Source organism: Corticium candelabrum, chromosome 19 (assembly GCF_963422355.1).
Source record: "Corticium candelabrum chromosome 19, ooCorCand1.1, whole genome shotgun sequence".
In the NCBI taxonomy this organism is placed as follows: Eukaryota; Metazoa; Porifera; class Homoscleromorpha; order Homosclerophorida; family Plakinidae; genus Corticium; species Corticium candelabrum.
Genome location: NC_085103.1, coordinates 375,367 through 394,611, shown reverse-complemented (window position 1 = coordinate 394,611; position 19,245 = coordinate 375,367). Strand labels below are relative to the sequence as shown.

The following is a 19,245-nucleotide window of genomic DNA, read 5'->3' as shown; positions in this document are numbered from 1 at the left end:
AACGACGTGAACACAACAGGGAGCAACTAAATTTGGACTTTAAATGATACAACGTTAATGTCCACTAAGGATGTACTATAGACACAGCTTTAAGTCCACTTCTTCAAGAACAATAATGGATCACTGCTGAAGCCATGGCTGTAATATTAATGGGGCCATTACAGAAAGTATATGTCTGGATCAAAATCCGTTGTTGCAATGCACATGCATGTCTTTTGATAACCTTGTGCTGTTCACTCGTTGTTACGAGCATGCTTAATTATAAATTTGGAAACACTGAATGCTCTCAAGTTGATGATAAAGTGTTAGTCATATAGCAAATTGCTGGATACAGTAGTTTCAAATTGCTCTGCAGATTGAAGACATGACTGTGCACAATTAACTATAACTTTACCAAAGTAGAACTGGTGCTTGCTGCTACATATATATATATATATATATATATATATATATATATATATATATATATATATATCCGCAAGGAAAGAACTGATGTACACACAGACCTGGCACAGGTCTGTTGTGATACAGTTTTGAGTGTAGTGCTAAGAGCCATCACTTCAGTGTAGTCCATCATGATGAAAGCAGTTTTAATTTGTTGACGTTCCTTTTCTACTTGCTTTCATTTTATAGCTTGTCTATTGTCAGCAATATAACTACATATAACACGTGCATCATACTGCACTTGCCGACTAGTGTACGTGTATGACAAGATCGATTCATTCAGCCGATTTCTAGTCACTCACAATCTACTTCAAGTTGTAACAATTATTTCTGACTGTTTACATGTATGTCACAAAGAAGCTTTATCTCCTGATGGAGCTGATTCATCTTGTAGATTTCAATTTGAGTAACAATGAAACCAAACAGAGCAAACAGAGTAGCAAGAGCAGCTGCAATACTTTGCAGTATGCCAACTAATGGGGATGTAAGTCCCACATTTACAGGGTTGAAGCTGATCACTGATAGAATAACAGGCAACCAGCTAAAAGCAATGAGAGTGAACCACATGGAGATGAAGAAGAGAAACCCAACCATCTGCTGCTGGCGTCGATTGTGTGCTGTTTGTATCCCCATTGATGTCAACTGCTCAGCAACAATCAAAGTATCCATTGGGGCTAAACATGAGTTAATTATTAAGAGAAGGTACAGTATGCACGCACACATACCACACACACACACACACACACACACACACACACACACACACACACACACACACACACACACACACACACACACACACACACACACACACACACACACACACACACACACACCATTATGGTTTTAGCTGATGCATGTATATATAATAGTATTAATTTTACTGGCCACTATTGGTGCTTAACCCATCCTTACACAAGTGGACAACAGAGAGTCTAACATGCAAGCTGACCTTTGACTGCCTTCTCATCTTCACTGCAATCTCCATTTTCTATTTGAATAAATTCAAAATCGGCAGCCACTCCACTGTGATCAGAGTAGCATAGCTTTGCATGTGGAACTTGTTCCAACATCACTACACAGGACTGACACTGCAACTTGACTGGCTGCATGTTGTCTGAGCTATAGAATATGTAGTCAATCCGCTTTGCTCTGGACTGCTTCTCTGTGTATACATTGTCAGGTAGATTACATGTATGCCCTGCTGTAGGTCCTACATCTGAGCCACCGACTGTAAGCCAAGAGTCGGTAAGTTGGCCATACGAAGTTAGTAAGTTGTATGATGGTGATTCAGGTTGTGCATTGAAATCACCACTGACGATAGCGAAACGAGGCTTGTAACGACGAATAAATCTGACCACCTGGAAAGCCTGAGAAATGCGACAAGACTGGTTGGAGTTGATTTTACCATGGGAATACTCAGCTACCATCTGGAGAACAGAAAACCTTTGTTACACAGACGTAACAGTGGGCAGTGCAGTCGAACAGACACATCTGATTGGCTATACTAGCAGAAAGCATATACATACATGGGTTGTAAAGAAATGAAGTGGACCATGTCGAGGATGGAGGATCACACACATTGCCACACCTTTCCCACCGAACCAATCTCCTTCCCAAACCTTGTATGGGATTCCATGAAGTTGGAAAGGCTCGTAAGCTATTTCTTCAATTGGCCAGCGAGAAAACATACAGAGGCCACTGCCTATAACACCACTAGAAAAAAATGTATTTGAATATGCGATAGACAATATGCCTAGATAGTCATTTAGCTAGTTGTATGTTCACCGTCAGTTGAGGTTAGAAGTTCCGTACATTTGTTTGTTGATTGGTAAACCTAGCTGTCTGTTGTGTGTGTGTCTCTCTGTGTATTTATCTTTCTGTTTGCATACTAAAACCAATTGCACAATGCACATACATCAATGGTACCTAGACTTAATTTATTCAATTAAGTCTAAGGGACTTCATGCTACTAAGAGTTAATTCCTTGAAATCCTCCTGAAAATCTTGCAAATTAATTGTCTTGCTGGCTGCCACCTGTTTATACTGAGGCCAAGTTCTCACCTCGAGAAGTACTGTGAGTATGGCAAAACTGATGATATATGCTCCTTCACATAATGATAGTCTTGCTTACACCAAACCTACGTGCAGTATACAATATACAAACTGTCTATTTACAGTTTTAGCCCAGTATATATAGTATATAGACATATTTTACTTGTTTTGATACATTGAATGTACTCAGTCAAATAAATTTTAGTATATTAATACTGCATTTGTTTGACCTGTACCTCTTGTAGAGCAACTAGATCATGACTTCCTGCAGCAATGTGTTCGGCAATGTGTTGGAAACGACTTGCACGATGCTTGGAAATATACAGAATACCCCTACAAACAAGTCACTACAACATCATTATACTCACTGTACGAGCAGATACAGCTAGCCTACAGCTTAGTTTATTCTTTAATTAACCACTTGCAACTGACAACACAAGACCTAGCAATAAAACCTAAGTATAAGCTAGACTGCTAGCTGTTACAGAGATTTCTAAGTTATTAATAACAACTATATAGAAGTACAGTACAATAATTTACTACAGTTCCCATTCCACAATGAAAGAAGCTCTAGCTGATATATTTAGTTAGTTAATTGCTGCTGTAATTAGAATACCAAGGGTACAGTGATATGGTACTGTAGCACTTAGAACACGGTTTTACTACTAGGCAAAGGTTCCAGCTACAATCAACTGGTATTTCAATCCAGTCAGTTAACGTTTCTTGCAAATTGAGATATTGAGTCGTGGACAGTCCAACGTTAATTGAGTTTCCTTCATTACAATGTTCTCACCAACAATTCAAAGTCAGAACGCGAACGCCAACCATGTTTTCAGAAAGTGTAAACTCCCGTATACTCTATTACGCCCGTATACTCTATTACGCCCGTATACTCGATTACGCCCTTTGGCTTGAGCTGTGTAATTATTCACCTCCGGTCAATCTGTCTATCTTGTACTAGGCTTTTAGTTCTCGTGTTTCATTAACCCTAGGCGGAGCGAGAGTTACAGTAGTCGTCTTACCGGAAGTGGCGAACGACCTACTCGACGGAAATACCAACTCGACAGAAACAGAGTTGGAGGAAACAGAAAACCGACGTTTGGCGAGTATACATATATATGAACATGAATCATCATGATCATTATTGGGGTAGACTGAAGAAAGAGATACCTTTAATTAAGGCCAAATTACACTCAGAGATCCTCTACAAGGATTGGTCAAACCAGTTCTGACAGGGATATTCTGTGTCATTGGAGAGAGCATTTTGCTGCTGTGGCTAATAGTGAGCCTTCTCAGAGGAGAAAAAAGAGCGAATGAAGTTTGAAACGGTGATACGAAAGCAAATGGGTGGACCCAATCTTCATGGCGGTGTGTTGATATCAAACTTGTTGAGGTTGTAGAGCTGTCCGGCATCTTAAAGGTGTAGGGTCACCGTCGAACATGCGCACTTGATTTCAAGCCGATTTTAAGTGAGGTAGCTTTTGCGCGTAGCAATTATACTTAACATCTGTTCAAGTGTTCTGGCAAAATCAGTTTCGATCACCAGTAAGCTCTTCAAATGCTGTAAATATGTTGCGCATTCGCAAGGGTCAATAGATGAAAGTATTGCGAACTGGCTATTTAGGTGTTGAGTGACGAGCATGGCAGCAGCGTAGGCTTTAAACAATACAAATTTTCGGTGCTCACTGTGAACTGAGTGCCTATGGTTACTCTGAGACTCAGTGAGAGAAAGACGTGACCAAGGCAGATGCAACATACCGGAAGGTGACCTGTGCTTTCTGGTCACGTCCAGAGTGTAAGGAACTCCGATCTGGCTCTAAGTACAAGGATGCTTGTCGAATTTTACCAAAACTGCAGTGTAGCAACCTCAGTTTGAGGTTTTAGAAGAAGAATTTTGAAAAGTACATCTAGAAAGCCTAGAATTTCGCTACCAGAGTCACGGTCTAACGCAATCTCATACTGCAACGTCTTGATCGTTCTAATTCAGGCTATACAGAGGCTTCAGACTGCTTTGCCTTCAGTGCAAATTAGAGAGCGTCTAAGTCCTCACGGTTACTGAGTGTTTGAAAAAGTGTACCCTTTTCAAAGGGATGCAGTGCACATGTTTGACCGTGACCCTGCATCTTTAAGATGCAAAAGGCGACAGGTTTATGTGGTATCCAACCGGAGCATATTAATTAAGGTAGAGGTATGCTTTCTTTATATCTGAGTATTGCTTTTACAATGTTTCTCAGACACTCGTTTGTGCCACATCAGGTACTTCGTTGGTCATAGTCTCTATCATCAAAGATAGATGTGGAGATATTACGGACGTGAATAACTATTGAGGCGTTGCTGTATCTTCAGTGCTATCTACGGTATTAGAGTTATTTTTGTTGGATTGGATAGAGAGCTTGTTAGTAACTAGTTCTAGGGAGCAACAATTTGGTTTCAAGCATAAACGCAGTTGTGCAGATTTCTCATTTGTGCTTAGAAGTGGGGTCGACTATTATCTGAAGAGGGGAAATGCTAAGGTTTTTGTATGAGCTCTGGATTTATCTAAAGCCTATGATAGAGTGCCGTACTACAATCTTTTTATCAAGTTATTGGAAATGGGAGTGCCAGTGTATGTTGTAAGGCTGTTGTCGGTATGGTGAAACAGACCATGCAAGTCAAGTGGAAAACCCAACTGTCAGACAAGTTTACTGTTGGTAACGGTGTCCGACAACGAAATGTTCTTTCTCCGCCCTTCTTTAATATGTATATTGAAAATTTACTGATAAGCCTAAAGAATTGTGGATATGGTGCTAGGGTAGGTCCTGCATTTGTTGGCTGCCCGGCTTAGGCTGATGATGTAACTTTGATTTTCCCTGCTGTGAAGGAAACACAGGGGATGCTTGACACGTGTGTACGTCATTTGCAACTGAGAAGGGATTGCTGTTGAACAGCAAGGAAAGCTTTGTAACTTTGTTCGTCAGGAATCGGAAGATCTCACATTTTGATCCCCAGTTGATGGTTGCATTGTTCCATTCAAATCAAACATATCACACTTAGGCGTGAGTATGGATTCATTTCTACAACCTCAACATATGGTAGAGGCCAGAATTAGAAAATTCTTTGGAGCGGTGAATGCGGTTCTGGGACAAATTGGTGATGTGTAGATCTGACAAAGCATGGCTAAAACTCTTTCCGGCACTGTCATTTGGCTCTCATCTGTGGGATTATGACAGATCTGATGTATCATACATGGTTAATTAATCAAGCATTTCAAAGGGTGTCAGACGAGGGCTTGCGATGAGGAAGTGTGAATCAGTTCATAATTGACTGAAGGATGGTTTTCAAGAAGCTATGACAAGGGCTAAGGACATGAAGCTAAAATATTTACAAAGAGCAGGACAGTCGGTTAATTAATGTAGTAAGAAGTATATTTATATTAACTGTAGATAAAAAGTTGCATGTAGGAATGGTGTAGATATATTGTAGTTTGTGCTGTCTGTAGCTGGTGTATTTGTAGTCTGTTCGCTTTCTTATGTCTTAGTTGTTTTTTATATGGCTCATAGCCCTATTTCTAGTAGCTGCAGACATGCAGCTTCATCTCTCGATTCATGCAGACACGTACATCTATCTCCTAGGCCTGACCATGCAGTCACTGATCTCAGCTTAATTCTTGCCTGTAGGCTGCATGCACTGACAATTCCTTTGGCAACATATCAGCTGGAACAAGTAAAACTGAGGCTTCTGTACGATTCACAAGACAATCCTAGACTGACTCAATCTGCCAATCTCTGCCTTCAAAATTAGATAGGGAGTCCTCAAAACAAGCCAATGTGCACATTCTCACCCGGTCCGACTTGCCTTGTCCCAGACTCTGTATACCTGCAGAAGTAATAGCTAGGGCTTTCTCTTCGATGTTTATCTCCGCCTTCAATCTGCGTTACTGCTCGATCGACGCCGCGGTCCTTCTGCTGATCTTTAATTAGCAGGATATTCAGACTTCCTGTGCCTTAGCTATCTCAATCTCCACACTCAAAACACCGACGTCTAAACTTGAGGTTTGTTGTTGTAACTTGTTTGCGGCCGATCGAAGAATACCTGGTGTACAGTGACTTTGGTCGTGGGACTATTTGGTCGCGGACAATTATCTCGCTCCTATTTGGTTCCCCGCGACCAAATAGTCCCTGTACACCTGGCATTAATTGTCTCGCCTATACTGTACACATGACAATCGACACGCCTTTAATTAACTAGTTGTACAGTATCCGTAGGCGCCTCACGTTCGTGAGTAACACGTTCAACGGAGTTTTCAGACCGTCTACTGAAACGCCAAGTCCTAGCTAGACAATACGTATTTGTTGAAACCCTAGCTGTCATGGAAGTAAAAATGCAAACTTCCTAGTAGTCTAGATTACGTTTAAAGGCCTGGTATAGGTAGTCGTCGTTTTGCGATCGGGATCAAGACAATTGAAATGTACAGTCTAGGTATTCACTCAGTTCCGTTGTAACGACGGTGGTATGTTATTTACTGACATATAGAAATTGATATCAGCAAACACTGACTATCAACAATGTTAGATGCAGCACAGTGTAGTAAAGGATTGATTGTATGGGACGTGTGAATAGTTGACTGTAGGTGGCATTCAACTCCTGAAAGGTGTTTCTTGGTTGTCACGTACACAGAGTTCCTAGCTACAATACAAAAGGATGGGCAACGGAACTTCATGAAGCGTTTTCTCCGCCATTTGGTTACTTACACGAACGTTCTTAGACTCATCTGTAGTCGGACACGTAAACGGTTTGTTAGGGTAGGTCCTATCATGAAACGTGGTCGTGGGGAGGAGAAATTTGAGATTTGTGTACACACACACACACACACACACACACACACACACACACACACACACACACACACACACACACACACACACACTATACACACACACACACACACACACACACACACACACACACACACACACACACACACACACACACACACACACACACACACACACACACACACACATATAGTGTGTGTGTGTGTGTGTGTGTGTGTGTGTGTGTGTGTGTGTGTGTGTGTGTGTGTGTGTGTGTGTGTGTGTGTGTGTGTGTGTGTGTGTGTGTGTGTGTGTGTGTGTGTGTGTGTGTGTGTGTGTGTGTGTACACAAATCTCAAATTTCTCCTCCCCACGACCACAATATATATATATATATATATATATATATATATATATATATATATATATATACCAGAAGCTCGATGGAGACTATATAGGACCACGCCCATTTCTGTCGTGTGACCCGGATTAGAAGCCTCGCTGCGATCGGCAATTAGCAGTTATTGCAGATCATTTTCTTACAGAGCTGTCAACTTTCCCGCATTGAGCGGGAGACTCCCACATTTGGGACCCTTCTCCCGCCTACCCGCATTTGGCATCAAATCTCCCGCATTCTGACCATTGGTGGGTGTGACCAAAATGATGGGCGTACCTGTTCTGTGCACAGTACTGTACCTGTACCCTACAGTTTTAGTACATGCATGTGTACGTACATACTTGGTATCCCAATATCAATTTCTATGTGCCAGCCCCTCTCTTCATCCGGCTCTTTCATAACATACTTAGTCAAAATACGTGTACCGACATAGAATGAGGAGTCGGTCAGAAGTGGAAAAGAGGGAGGCGCTGGCTACCTGATTATCAATGTATTGCTGGAAAAGCGATGGAAAAAGGCCACAAGAAAATAGAATCCAGAACATCCCAACTAGCCACGAGAATGTGCATGTACTTTGTTCTTGGATTTTTATAACAGGCAGTAGTACGTACAGCACAAGTTCTGTGTTTAATTAACTATTATATTTAGTAATTGGTGTGTGATGTTGTGTGTCGCTAATTAGGCACAGTAATCAATCTGTTATACATTTGTTGAACTATAATTAAATTAATAATGGCTTCTACTCCAACCGGGCATGCAAATACTTAAATTTTGATGATTAGATATTATTTATATATATTTTTACTACTTATTACGATATAAATTTATTGATATTAATGCTATCGTAGGCGTGTTCAAAACACTTAAACTCTCGCATTCTCCCGCATTTTTTACTACAAACTCACGCATTTTGACACTGCTAGCTAGGTTGGCAGGTCTGTTCTTATAACCTAATTTCCAAGACCAAAATAGAGAATTGAATGAACGCTTCATACACTGCATGAGTGTCTTCTATATATACTAGAAACTCGACCTAGATGAAAGAAATTGCTAGCAATTTCTTTTATCTAGGTCTCGTTTCTAGTTGTAGGAAACTACCTTGTGTTCAGTACAGTTCTTGGATTCTGTTTATTATGATGTAATTAATGACTAGTGAACCCATCAAGGTTTTCAACTTGCTTGCCCATGCACGGCCAAAGAAAACGCCAATACTCTCCACAGTTGACTAAGCTTCCGGGTCAGACTCAGTTAACATGTCAACACCTCTAACCTAGAGTAGAATTATGATCAAACAGTAACACAATCTGTCATTTCATGTGTACAGCACTGTATGATTCATTAGATAGACAGATATGTAACTATATATATATATATATATATATATATATATATATATATATATATATATATATATATATATATATATATATATTAGTCACCTAGAAATCCCTAGGTTGCATGCATATGGTCTTTCTACGGGTCCTGTTAATAATTATTCATGTAAAAGTGAATGAACAAGATACAAAATCATTATAAATGTATTTTAGTAAGAATGGCTACAAAAACCAGCAAAAAGCAAACAAACAAGTGTGGATTGTTCAATAGTGTACCAAATTGAGGGTGCCATATGACTAACCCACACTGTGATACAATTTTCTGCAATGGTGAGTTGGTCATATGACATCCTCAATGAACAATCCACACTTGTTTGTTTGCTTTTGCTGATTCGTGTAGCCATTCCTACTAAAATACAATTATAATGTTTTTGTATCTTGTAGATTATTATATTGATAGATATGTAAGTATATATTATAACTGTAGATGAACGTTGCTATTGTCTTGAAGTGAATGTGTCATTGGACAAGACAAGGTGAACATGACTGCACTGAAAAACAAATATCTGATTTCATTCTCCAACACAGTATCTATAGAAATAGAAATCAGTATACTTTGCATGATACAGCAAACTCTATAAAGATGGATTAAATCAGAAATTGTTTTAATGTTTGTTGTTGATCACATGAATTTAGTAGTCCAAACATGGTTAGACTTGTATTGTAGACTTGTTTATTGCTGCTGGTACTTATAGTAGTTATCTGAGACCCAGAACGGTACGCAGTGTATGCATATATAGGCTCGCTACATTTCCACCATTTTTAAGAGGCAGATATATCACTGACTGCATGTAAGGTCTTTTTCAATTTTGCTAGCAGGTAGTACCTGGCATCTTCATTCTTGCTATCATGTCACTGCTTGTCTTGGACAGAGAAGTAAAAGACATGTATCATACACAGACAAGAGAATGTTGGTTCTGTTGAATGCTTATAATTATGGGTTACCATTGGAAACACAGATTTGTCAAGTTGCAATACCTATTTATAACAAATGCATTTAATTGCAACAGCCATCATGGGCATAGATGGTGCAACAGCTAGAAATATCAACTTCTATTGTGCATGTGTTCTACAAGCATGCATTCAAGTTGACGGCGTGGATCCAACAAACAGGACAATAAAGCCAGGAGCAGTTTGTGTTGGAAGTCATGTTGAACAGCAAGTAAAGATAAACCTGCATTTCAGTTAACGTTAGTACTATTGCAAATACAGAACATTTAATCCAGAAAAGCACGAAATCTGCAGAAAACTTCAACAACCAATCTCATCACATCACATTATGTCCAAATTCGTAAAAAGTTCTGCAGTGCGTGCAGTTATTTAAATGTAGAACCGGATAGCAGCCACATGGATTAAAACCTTACTTAATCTTCCATAGCTGTTCAGTACCTCTTTGAGTCAGCAGTGTAACATTAATTGACAAATACTACAAAAGGACTCCTAGGAACATTCTCATTTGCAAACTTCACTTCCACTTTGTAGCTGCCACTCCTCAGAGGTTCAAATGTGACACGAGCAGAACAATTGCGAGGGTCATTGGTTATGCTTACTGTGCCATCACGAATAGCCCCTCGATCTGGCCCAGTCACATTCACTTTTAATTCTCCAGCCCCAGCTTCGGACATCAGCACGTCAAACCATACAGGTTTGCTAATTGATCCACCATACAGAGCGTCTCCATCTAAAGCCACCTTTGAAGGATATCCATACGGTTCACGACGATCAGCATCTTCTTTGATGTTTACAGCAAATGGACTGTTTGGAATAGGTTGATCATTGAATGTGATGTACAGGAGATGCTTTCCTGGAGCAGCTGAGATATACTCAAATCCATACCCAGGTTCTACTTCACGTAGCTGGGCTTTTGCAGGACCAACCAATCGCATGTTGAGTTTGCCTCCACCTCCTGCATGTTGACAATCAACGTAGAATCGAGATGGCTTGCCAACAATACCAGTCACCATGCCAGGCCCAACAACTTTCACCTATAACAAGCACACAAGACGTATTCTGTAACTTCTTAGTCACGTAACCTCAATGTATTTACCAAAGCACTGCATGCAGACCCAAAAACTAATTTTCAAGTAAGGAGTGATTAACAACAATTGCTGATAGCACAGCCAGTTTGTCAAGCAATAATACCACATCAAAACATGTTGTGATAACAGTGTGGCTTATTTTAGCAAACAAATTAAAGCTTTGAGTATGTGTATGCATGCTATCGATGCATGAGTCAAGTGCAAACCATTAGGGTAGCCACATGACAGAGGTAGACAGACTGTAGATAGAGTCTGTAGACATACTGTAGATAGACACCCAAACAGGCAGACACACAGAAAGAGATATTGGTATAATATCATATTATTATGTTAACATATATATCATACACATCACAAGTTCAATTACACAAGTAAACTGTACTTTAAATTGTCAGCCTTACTATAACACACCATGTTGTGGCAAAATGTACTAATAAACTAGCAAACTAGGCAAAAGATAATTTTCATGTTCAAAATGACTCACTCTTGTATGATCTCCACTGCGCTTCTTCCCTCCTGCACTGCTGTCATGTATAATAGTCTTGAATGGACTTCCGGGTATTGGCACACCCTTGTCATTGATAGATATGAGATACTCACCCGGTGCAGTCACTTTGTATTCAATATGAAAGCCTGTCTCATCACTTGAAGGGGGAAGAGCATCAATAAAGATATCTGCACGACTTGGTCCTGTGATATCAACAGCTATCTCAGTAGCATTGACAACTTTGAACTGGTTGTTACTGCTGACAGTCCCAGAAGAAAGACCAGAACCACAAGCGTCAATATCACCAAGATCTACACACACACACTCACACACAAACACATAAACACATAACCATATATATAGAGGGGTGAATAAATACAATAATAAAACAAATGCTGTCTATTAGAAGACATTTTGATTAGTGTTGATCTAAACTGCAAAACATTACCAAAAACCAAATGTACAAAGTCTCTTTATAAATGTCACTGTATGTATGACACTTTCACAAAGTTTGCTTTACACCAATAATAAACATAACTGTTACGTTATGGTGAGCAAGTTACGAATTATAGTTGGGTTAACTCAAGACGTAAGTGCTTCGCTACAGATTATCAGTAATCTACACCACTAATTACACGACCCTTGCTAGAGTTCTCACGGCTTCCTGCATCTTCTTCTGTGTCTCTGCACTTCCCCCGACACCAGCGCCTCTCAACTCTCTCCTGGACTTGACTCTACGTCCTTCAGCTCTCTCCAGTTTGTCAAGTGCCAGTCTCCAGTCAAAACGCCGGTCTTCAGTCATCCCATCTGTCATGTGGCTGTGTAATTTCATTACCCCATCACAACTCCCCAATAACCCCTCCCACTCAAGTGATTTGTAACACACACCCCTCCTTCAGTAGAAATTGCAAAGCAATTTTGTCCAAACACAAATCACACTATACTTACATCATATGACTCAAGAAGTCAGCTCCTCTATTCTCTTCATCCTTTAGCACATCTATCTTGAATTGGTGATTTTGTGAAAAACAGCGCCCATTTCCTGACTTTGTCGTTTACGAATTTCGCCCTTTGCAGGTACAATAGGGACTGGTGGTCGGTCTGCAACACAAATCGCTTCCCATATAGAAACACAGCAAACTTCCACACACTCCAAATTATGGCAAGGCATTCTTTCTCAATCATTGAATATCTTTTCTCAATCTAACAATTTCTTGCTTGCAAACAATACAGAATACAATTGACCGTCATGCTCTTGCAGAATGATCACTCCAATTCCTTCGTCTGACGCATCCGTTCTGAGAATAAAAGGCTTGTCGTGGTCTGGTAAATGCAGAGTGGTGTAATGAGGTATGTGGTCACGATAAAACCCTGTCAATCCAAGAAACAAAAGCACATTTCTCTTCGTCATAGGTCTCTGTGCCGCTCTAACCTTCTCTACACCACTTAGCAGTGGGGTCTTTGTGTTATGACACACTTCTTGCGCCAACAACTCAACCTTGTCAGTCTCAATTATAGATTTAGATGGTCGAACTGAGGTTGGCTTCGGCTAACTGTCTGAGGACTTCGCTTGCCATCATCACATGATCCGTCCAATCCTGTGAGTGTATCAAGACATTGTCCATGTAGAACTCCAAGTTGCTCAAGTCCGCTAATACAGTCCGCATGCATCTCACTAGAGTCACTCCCGAGTTCATCATTCCGATTGGCATCTTCAGGAACTCGTACTGCCCATCTGGGATTACAAATGCCATCTTTGAAATATCTTCTGGGGCTACCGGTATCTGCCGATAATCTTTGCTGAGGTCCAAGTTCGTAAAGTACCTATCACCGATAAGTCGCTGGGTCAGCTCTGTCATCAGCGTCATCGGCTCCAAATCACTCACTGTCACTTTGTTCAGCTTTCGATAGTCCACGCAAATTCTATTGCTCCCATCTTTCTTTCTCACTATTACGACGAGGAATGCGTGCAGTGATGCCGATCTATTAATCACTCCCATCTCTATCATGCTCGCTATGTCCTTCTGTAGGGTCTCTCCGACTGCACAAGGAATAGTGTATGGCAGACATCGAATCGAACCAATTCTGTCGTCCCCGGCAAGTTGATGAATGTGTCGCTGAAATCATAAAGCAGTTGCCTGGCCTGCCATTCTTGTTCTGGAAACAACTGTTTCCCAAACCTCTCGTAGTCAACGCTTTCAGTGGCGGCCCGACACGCACCCAAATACAAGAGGTCGTCGTCATCCACCACCTCTCCCATACTACTGCCTGCTTCCCACAAGCTCAAGGACGGGTCCTCCGATCCTGTGCTCTCCTAGTGCCTCATCCCGTTTATCCTCCCTCTCGTAGAACTTCTTCAGCAAGTTTACCTGGTACGTCCACGGACTGCCGTTCACTCTTACTCTATAATCGTAATCGCCCGTTACAGCCTCAATCACATACGGTCTTCCCACTTCATCAATAGCTTGTTGCTATCTGTGGGTAACAGCACTAGGACCCTTCTCTGACGTGTAGTCTCCTCTCCTTAGACCTACTGCCATAGTAGGTTTTGTACTTGCGTTGCACTTTCGCCAACTCTTTGCCTTGCGATTTCCAATGTTTCCTCAATCCTCTCCCTCAGTTTGAAGACGTGCTGATAACTGTTCTTAACTTCCTTATTGGTGTCATCTTTTGTCCATAGATGTCGCAAAATCTGCATCAAGCCTCGGACCGCTCTGCTGTACAAGAGCTCAGACGGCAAATATCCTGACGACTCCTGAGACACGTCTCTATACGCGAATAATAGGGCATTCAAGTATCAATGACATTGCTGCGGTTGCTCCATGCACAGACATCTGACCATACCCTTCAAAGTACCGTTGAATTTTTCTACGAGTCCATTACATGCTGGGTGATACGGCGTTATCGTTACTTCTTTAATGTTGAGGAGCCTGGATACCCCCTTCATACATTCCGACACAAATTGTTTCCCAAATTGTTCAGGACTTCTTCCGAAACTCCGAGCCTACTATAACTATCAACCAGTACTTCAGCGACAGCTTCGGTGGTGATGGTTCTCAGTGCAACCTCTTCCAGATAATGTGTGTAATCTACGAGGGTCAAGATGTATCTATGTCCTTGTTCACTTGGTGGATTCAACGGCCCAACAATGTCAACTGCCACTCGTTTAAACAGCATGTCTTTAGTGGCATTTACCCCAAAGGCACCTTACTCACCTTTCCCCTCAGCAAAGTCCTCTGACAGGTGTTACAAGATCGACAAAACCGTGATATGTCTGCCCGAATCCCTAGCACTGTAGAAGCCATTTAGAATTCTGCTAGTAGTCTTCTTTACTACCAGATGACCTCCAATCAACGAGTCGTGTGCAAGCTGCATTACTTGTCGGCGCAGACTCTTCGGAACTACATGACTGTATGAGCTGTCTGATTGATCTCCCCTGACTAACCTTGGGGTGCTTACATATCCTACTATAATTAAAAACACTTTTTAAAAATAGAAAGAAATGTACAGATTGCCAAAAAACAATAGAAACAAGTTTGACATAGTAGCAATGACGTCATACAGTTTTACCAACCCACATAAACAATGTAGGGAGAGAGGAGCGGTAAAAATTGGAAAAAATATTTTTAATTCTAGTTTATATAATTTTTTATTCTAGTGCAAAGGATTATAATTAAATTAAATTAATACTAACGATGATGACGATGATTTATGATAGTGGCGTGGTGGTAGTGGTGATGATGGTGGTGGTGGTGATGGTAGAGCTGTCATCCAGAGGTGTCATCCAGAACTGTCATGATACGTATACATATCTATAGCTGCAGTCCAGACGAATGCATGCATCTGCTTCTACATTCTACTCAATGCAGTCTAGTGTAATTACCTTTGTGCTGGTATAATTTAGTGTATGTGAACGTGCAATGACAGTTGGAATAGAACTTGGTTTAGTAGCAGTCAAAGCCAAAGATTAATACATACGGAATATGCGTTGCAAATGTTGGGTTCCCATATAAACTGTTACGTGTATGTAAAACTTGTCAATTTTGCTCCTGTGTGCGACGTCGATCGCAAACAATCTCAGACTAAACCTGACAATGGCAAACATGGTCGAATTACACAGTTCTGGTGATGAACTCTTTTATAAACATTTGGCCTATTTGATTGGCCCTTCGTCCATTGTCTCTGGTTGCCATGAACAATCAATCGCAGAAACTGCTCCGTGAGCCCAAACTGTGCAATAACAGCATTGATGGCAGTTGTTGGATCAAATCTGCTTAAAAGAAACAATCTTAATAACGTTACTTTCAGTTTCTAATCACCAAAAGAATAGAGTTCGGGTAATTCTAAAGCGTTTTCTCAAGTTTCACAGCCGTACATAACGTACAAAAAGAGATCCATAGACGAAAAGAAGAAAGAAGAAGAACAAATTGGGGCATGGGCCTTCGAGGCTAGCAACTGTTTTCTAGGTTGTGAGATGATTAGTAACCAAAACAAAAATAGTATATAGCACACAACGTACAAACGTTTCATTTCGTTGATTTTGAGACATTTTAGTCTTTATTTACTGTTTTCTAAGCGTGCAAAAAGATGACCATGCCCACACAATGCTTCCTAGCCGGGGCAATCTCTACAATGCTATATGTCGTTTTTCTCTTTGAACGGGAACCTCTTTTAATCACCCTTAACTTCGACGCTCTCTCTGCCTATACTTCTGTACTAAAGGATCATTACGCTGCAGCCTCATAATCGCATCGCATCGCATCTCGATCAACGTATTTCCATGTGTCCATTGTCGGAACTCTCAAAGACACTAGTGTGTCACCTCTTCGTGTTTGTGACCTAGTAGTAATCATGCTAGCTTTGTTCCATGTAGAATCGGGATTGTCTGCTGCTCTAGCTCCACAAATGTTTCTGATAATAAAGTCGTACAAAGCATCTGGCAGACATAATGCCTCTACGCTACCAGTGTAATAGGACGTATCAAAGTCCACCCTCGCTATCGATACCTTCTTGAGACTATTGTGTACCATCTGTAGGTGCCCATGCTTGTTTAGATATTCACCTTTGTCGACGAATGTCTGCTTCACAATTACGCCGCTACATCCCGTGTCTCTGAGGACATCCACACTCATGCAACCGATTTTGCCTCTCACCACTAGCATTTTTATTGTGATGGTCGTGGGCTCCGCTGCAGTTTTCATGCACAACAGAGACCTCTTTGCTGTCAACAACCTCTGACACGCTTTTCCCTAAGCACAGCTTAGGTCTCGCCGATGCAGTGTCATCTGCTCACATCCTGCTCACCGCCCCTCAATCGACACACTGTTGGGCAGGTCACTTTTGTACCTCTAAAGTGCCACACTGACCCTCACGGCAGATTTCCCATCAGTTGAATAGAATTACTCCAACAATTCTTGGACTCATGGCCTATTTTATTACAGTGGAAACACCTCTTCCAGCCTTGAAGCTTACACGCAAACACCTTGTGCAAAATGAGAAGTTGTATGAAACAGCATGTGATGTGCTATTAGGAACCTTTCCGCTACTCTGGCCATTTTGTGGAGGTCCAATAATGTCCTCTCGCGCAAGAGTGTTGCCAATTCCCTAGGACACAAGTTCAGGAATTGCTCCTTTATGAAAAAGGTCCCTATGGCTTCAGCTTTGTGTCGGCCATTCGTGAAAGAGCCATCCACTTCTTCAAATACTCTTTCACACAAAAGATAAACTGTTCCAGGCTTTCCTCACATTTTGGTCTACTCCGGGGAATTTTAGCCTATACCCGTCCCCGGTCAGATCATATCGTTTCAGTAGAGCTTCCTTAAGTTGCGCGTAATTATTCACTGCCTCATTCGATTGTCTCGAATACACCTCGAGTGTCCTGCCTGTCAGTAATGTGCTTAAAGCGGGCGCCCACTGATAAGCTTCCCATTTGTTCGTGGTGGCAAACCACTCGAACCTCTGCAAGTAGCTATCGAGCTCGTCCCTACCATCTTGGAACATAGGGAGTTTCGGTAACTTTGTTGTGTTACCTACCTCGGGCTTCACAAACACGTGCGCCGCTGATGCCAACTTCTCGGTCTCCAATCTCTTCAACTCTATTTGATGTCTCCTCTGTTACTCGGGATCCGCCTCTAACATGCAGCGTTCCTCCGCTTTATCTATAACAATCTATGCTTACCTAGCTTTCACATAATGATATGCCAACAGTGTACTTAAGACTATAGGTAAACTTGATGTACATTTTATCATTCCTGTCCACATCAGATTTCAAAAAAACAAATCGTTTCATTATATTAACCTCTTGTGATGTTACATATTTGAATTCTCTCCCTTACCCTTACACCTGGTTCTTATAATAATATGATGCTGAGGCTGACGCTGAAATAGAAATGAATCCAACTTCAGCATCAGCAAGGTACACGACACTATGTCCTACTAGATGAAGTCTGTGCTTGCATACTGTATTTCCTCATTTTGTTCACTAGTTCAGAATTGCTGCCAGTCTCATTCTGTGGCATCTACAACATTACTATGTTTTAGTAAAACTAGCTGTATCAGGTGTCTCCTTTCCACAACTCATCCAAACTAACCATAATGGGTCCAGAACCATAAGTCCTCTTGTCTGTTTCAAAGTGTGAGGTCAGTTCTATTAGTTTTTGCAACAAATAGGAAGTAAAAATGACACAAGAAAATTGCCACAGCAAGTAGTACTGTAAACCCATATAGTTTAATGCACATATTTGACGTCCTCAGAAGACAAATTAACATTTAGTCACTGTTTTACACCTGACACCTCAGGAAGCTCACACTGCACACTCTTAACATCCAGGTAGCACTTGACAAAAAACAGAATGAACGCTAATAGCAGCCTGTCCCATATAATTATGACCGCTTTTCTCCATTAGAAATAGAACACTAGAACCTTTACACGACAATTTGCCATCCAGGCCAAAGATCTAGCAGTTCAATTAAAATACTCAGTATGAAGTAGACCTATATGCCATCTATGAACACATTGTGCTCAGCTGTCACAAGAATTCCGTTGCTCTCATCACGTTGCTCCTATGAAACAATGTGACACCTACTTCACTGTGTGCTAGCACCTCAACTGCTTGTTTGTTTACCCATGTTTAGTCTTCATTATTTACCCCATGAACATACAGACGCCATACCATATGGATGGCATTAACTCGAACAGTACGTACAGTGTACTGTAGTGCACAAGATAGAACGTTTAGGTTTTCAATGAACCAGACATTATCTATTAGCTAAGTACACACAGCTGCGTTCCATGAAGACAGGTTGGAGAAACTGGAATATTTTTGTCAGAATGCCACACAATCCCACGCGCTCAGCACTCCAGCTATAAAGTTGCTTGAACGACAAGAAAGTTTCCTGTCTTCAACTGACATGCACTAAACTGGTGTCAATTCACTTTTAGGTTACCATGCTACTATATATATAGCACATAAACATGTCGCAACCCCAACACAACAACAACACATGCCTGATACTTACCAATCATCTTCCTGCGATCGGTGTTTGCCGTGACGATTGGTGTGCAATGTCGATAATACGGGATAGAAATTTGTACACGTTTGATTTCAACAGCTTATGTAAATATTTAGGGTAACTCC

At 41.0% G+C, this 19,245-nt stretch overlaps 2 protein-coding genes and 1 long non-coding RNA gene across 3 annotated transcripts; 1 reads left to right on the top strand and 2 right to left on the bottom strand.

Annotated features, from left to right (window-relative positions):
* Window positions 1-565: 565 nt before the first annotated feature.
* LOC134194829 (uncharacterized) lies at window positions 566-3,345 on the bottom strand. Its single transcript, XM_062663804.1, has 6 exons — window positions 3,293-3,345; window positions 2,736-2,832; window positions 2,509-2,585; window positions 1,974-2,160; window positions 1,397-1,874; window positions 566-1,118 (listed from the first exon to the last, which is right to left on the bottom strand). The coding sequence occupies exons 1-6, from the start codon at window positions 3,325-3,327 to the stop codon at window positions 769-771; spliced, it is 1,224 nt and encodes a 407-aa protein (XP_062519788.1). The 5' UTR covers window positions 3,328-3,345; the 3' UTR covers window positions 566-768.
* A 69-nt stretch (window positions 3,346-3,414) lies between these two features.
* Window positions 3,415-5,976, top strand: LOC134194803 (uncharacterized). Its single transcript, XR_009972248.1, has 2 exons — window positions 3,415-4,687; window positions 4,756-5,976. It is a non-coding gene; the product is annotated as an uncharacterized LOC134194803 (long non-coding RNA).
* A 4,269-nt stretch (window positions 5,977-10,245) lies between these two features.
* On the bottom strand, window positions 10,246-19,194 carry LOC134195178 (filamin-C-like). The gene is made up of 3 exons (XM_062664184.1): window positions 19,127-19,194; window positions 11,606-11,919; window positions 10,246-11,067 (listed from the first exon to the last, which is right to left on the bottom strand). Exons 1-3 carry the CDS (start codon window positions 19,131-19,133, stop codon window positions 10,495-10,497), a joined length of 894 nt encoding a protein of 297 aa, XP_062520168.1. The 5' UTR covers window positions 19,134-19,194; the 3' UTR covers window positions 10,246-10,494.
* Window positions 19,195-19,245: the final 51 nt, after the last annotated feature.

Coding starts and splice junctions, on each gene's coding strand:
- LOC134194829 (XM_062663804.1), bottom strand. CDS start 3,327: ATGGTTGGCGTTCGCGTTCTGACTTTGAATTGTTG. Junction 2,161..2,508: donor TACTCACAGTACTTCTCGAG/GTGAGAACTTGG, acceptor ATTTTTTTCTAG/TGGTGTTATAGGCAGTGGCC. Junction 1,875..1,973: donor TTCATTTCTTTACAACCCAT/GTATGTATATGC, acceptor TCTGTTCTCCAG/ATGGTAGCTGAGTATTCCCA.
- LOC134195178 (XM_062664184.1), bottom strand. Junction 11,068..11,605: donor GCAGTGGAGATCATACAAGA/GTGAGTCATTTT, acceptor TGCTTGTTATAG/GTGAAAGTTGTTGGGCCTGG.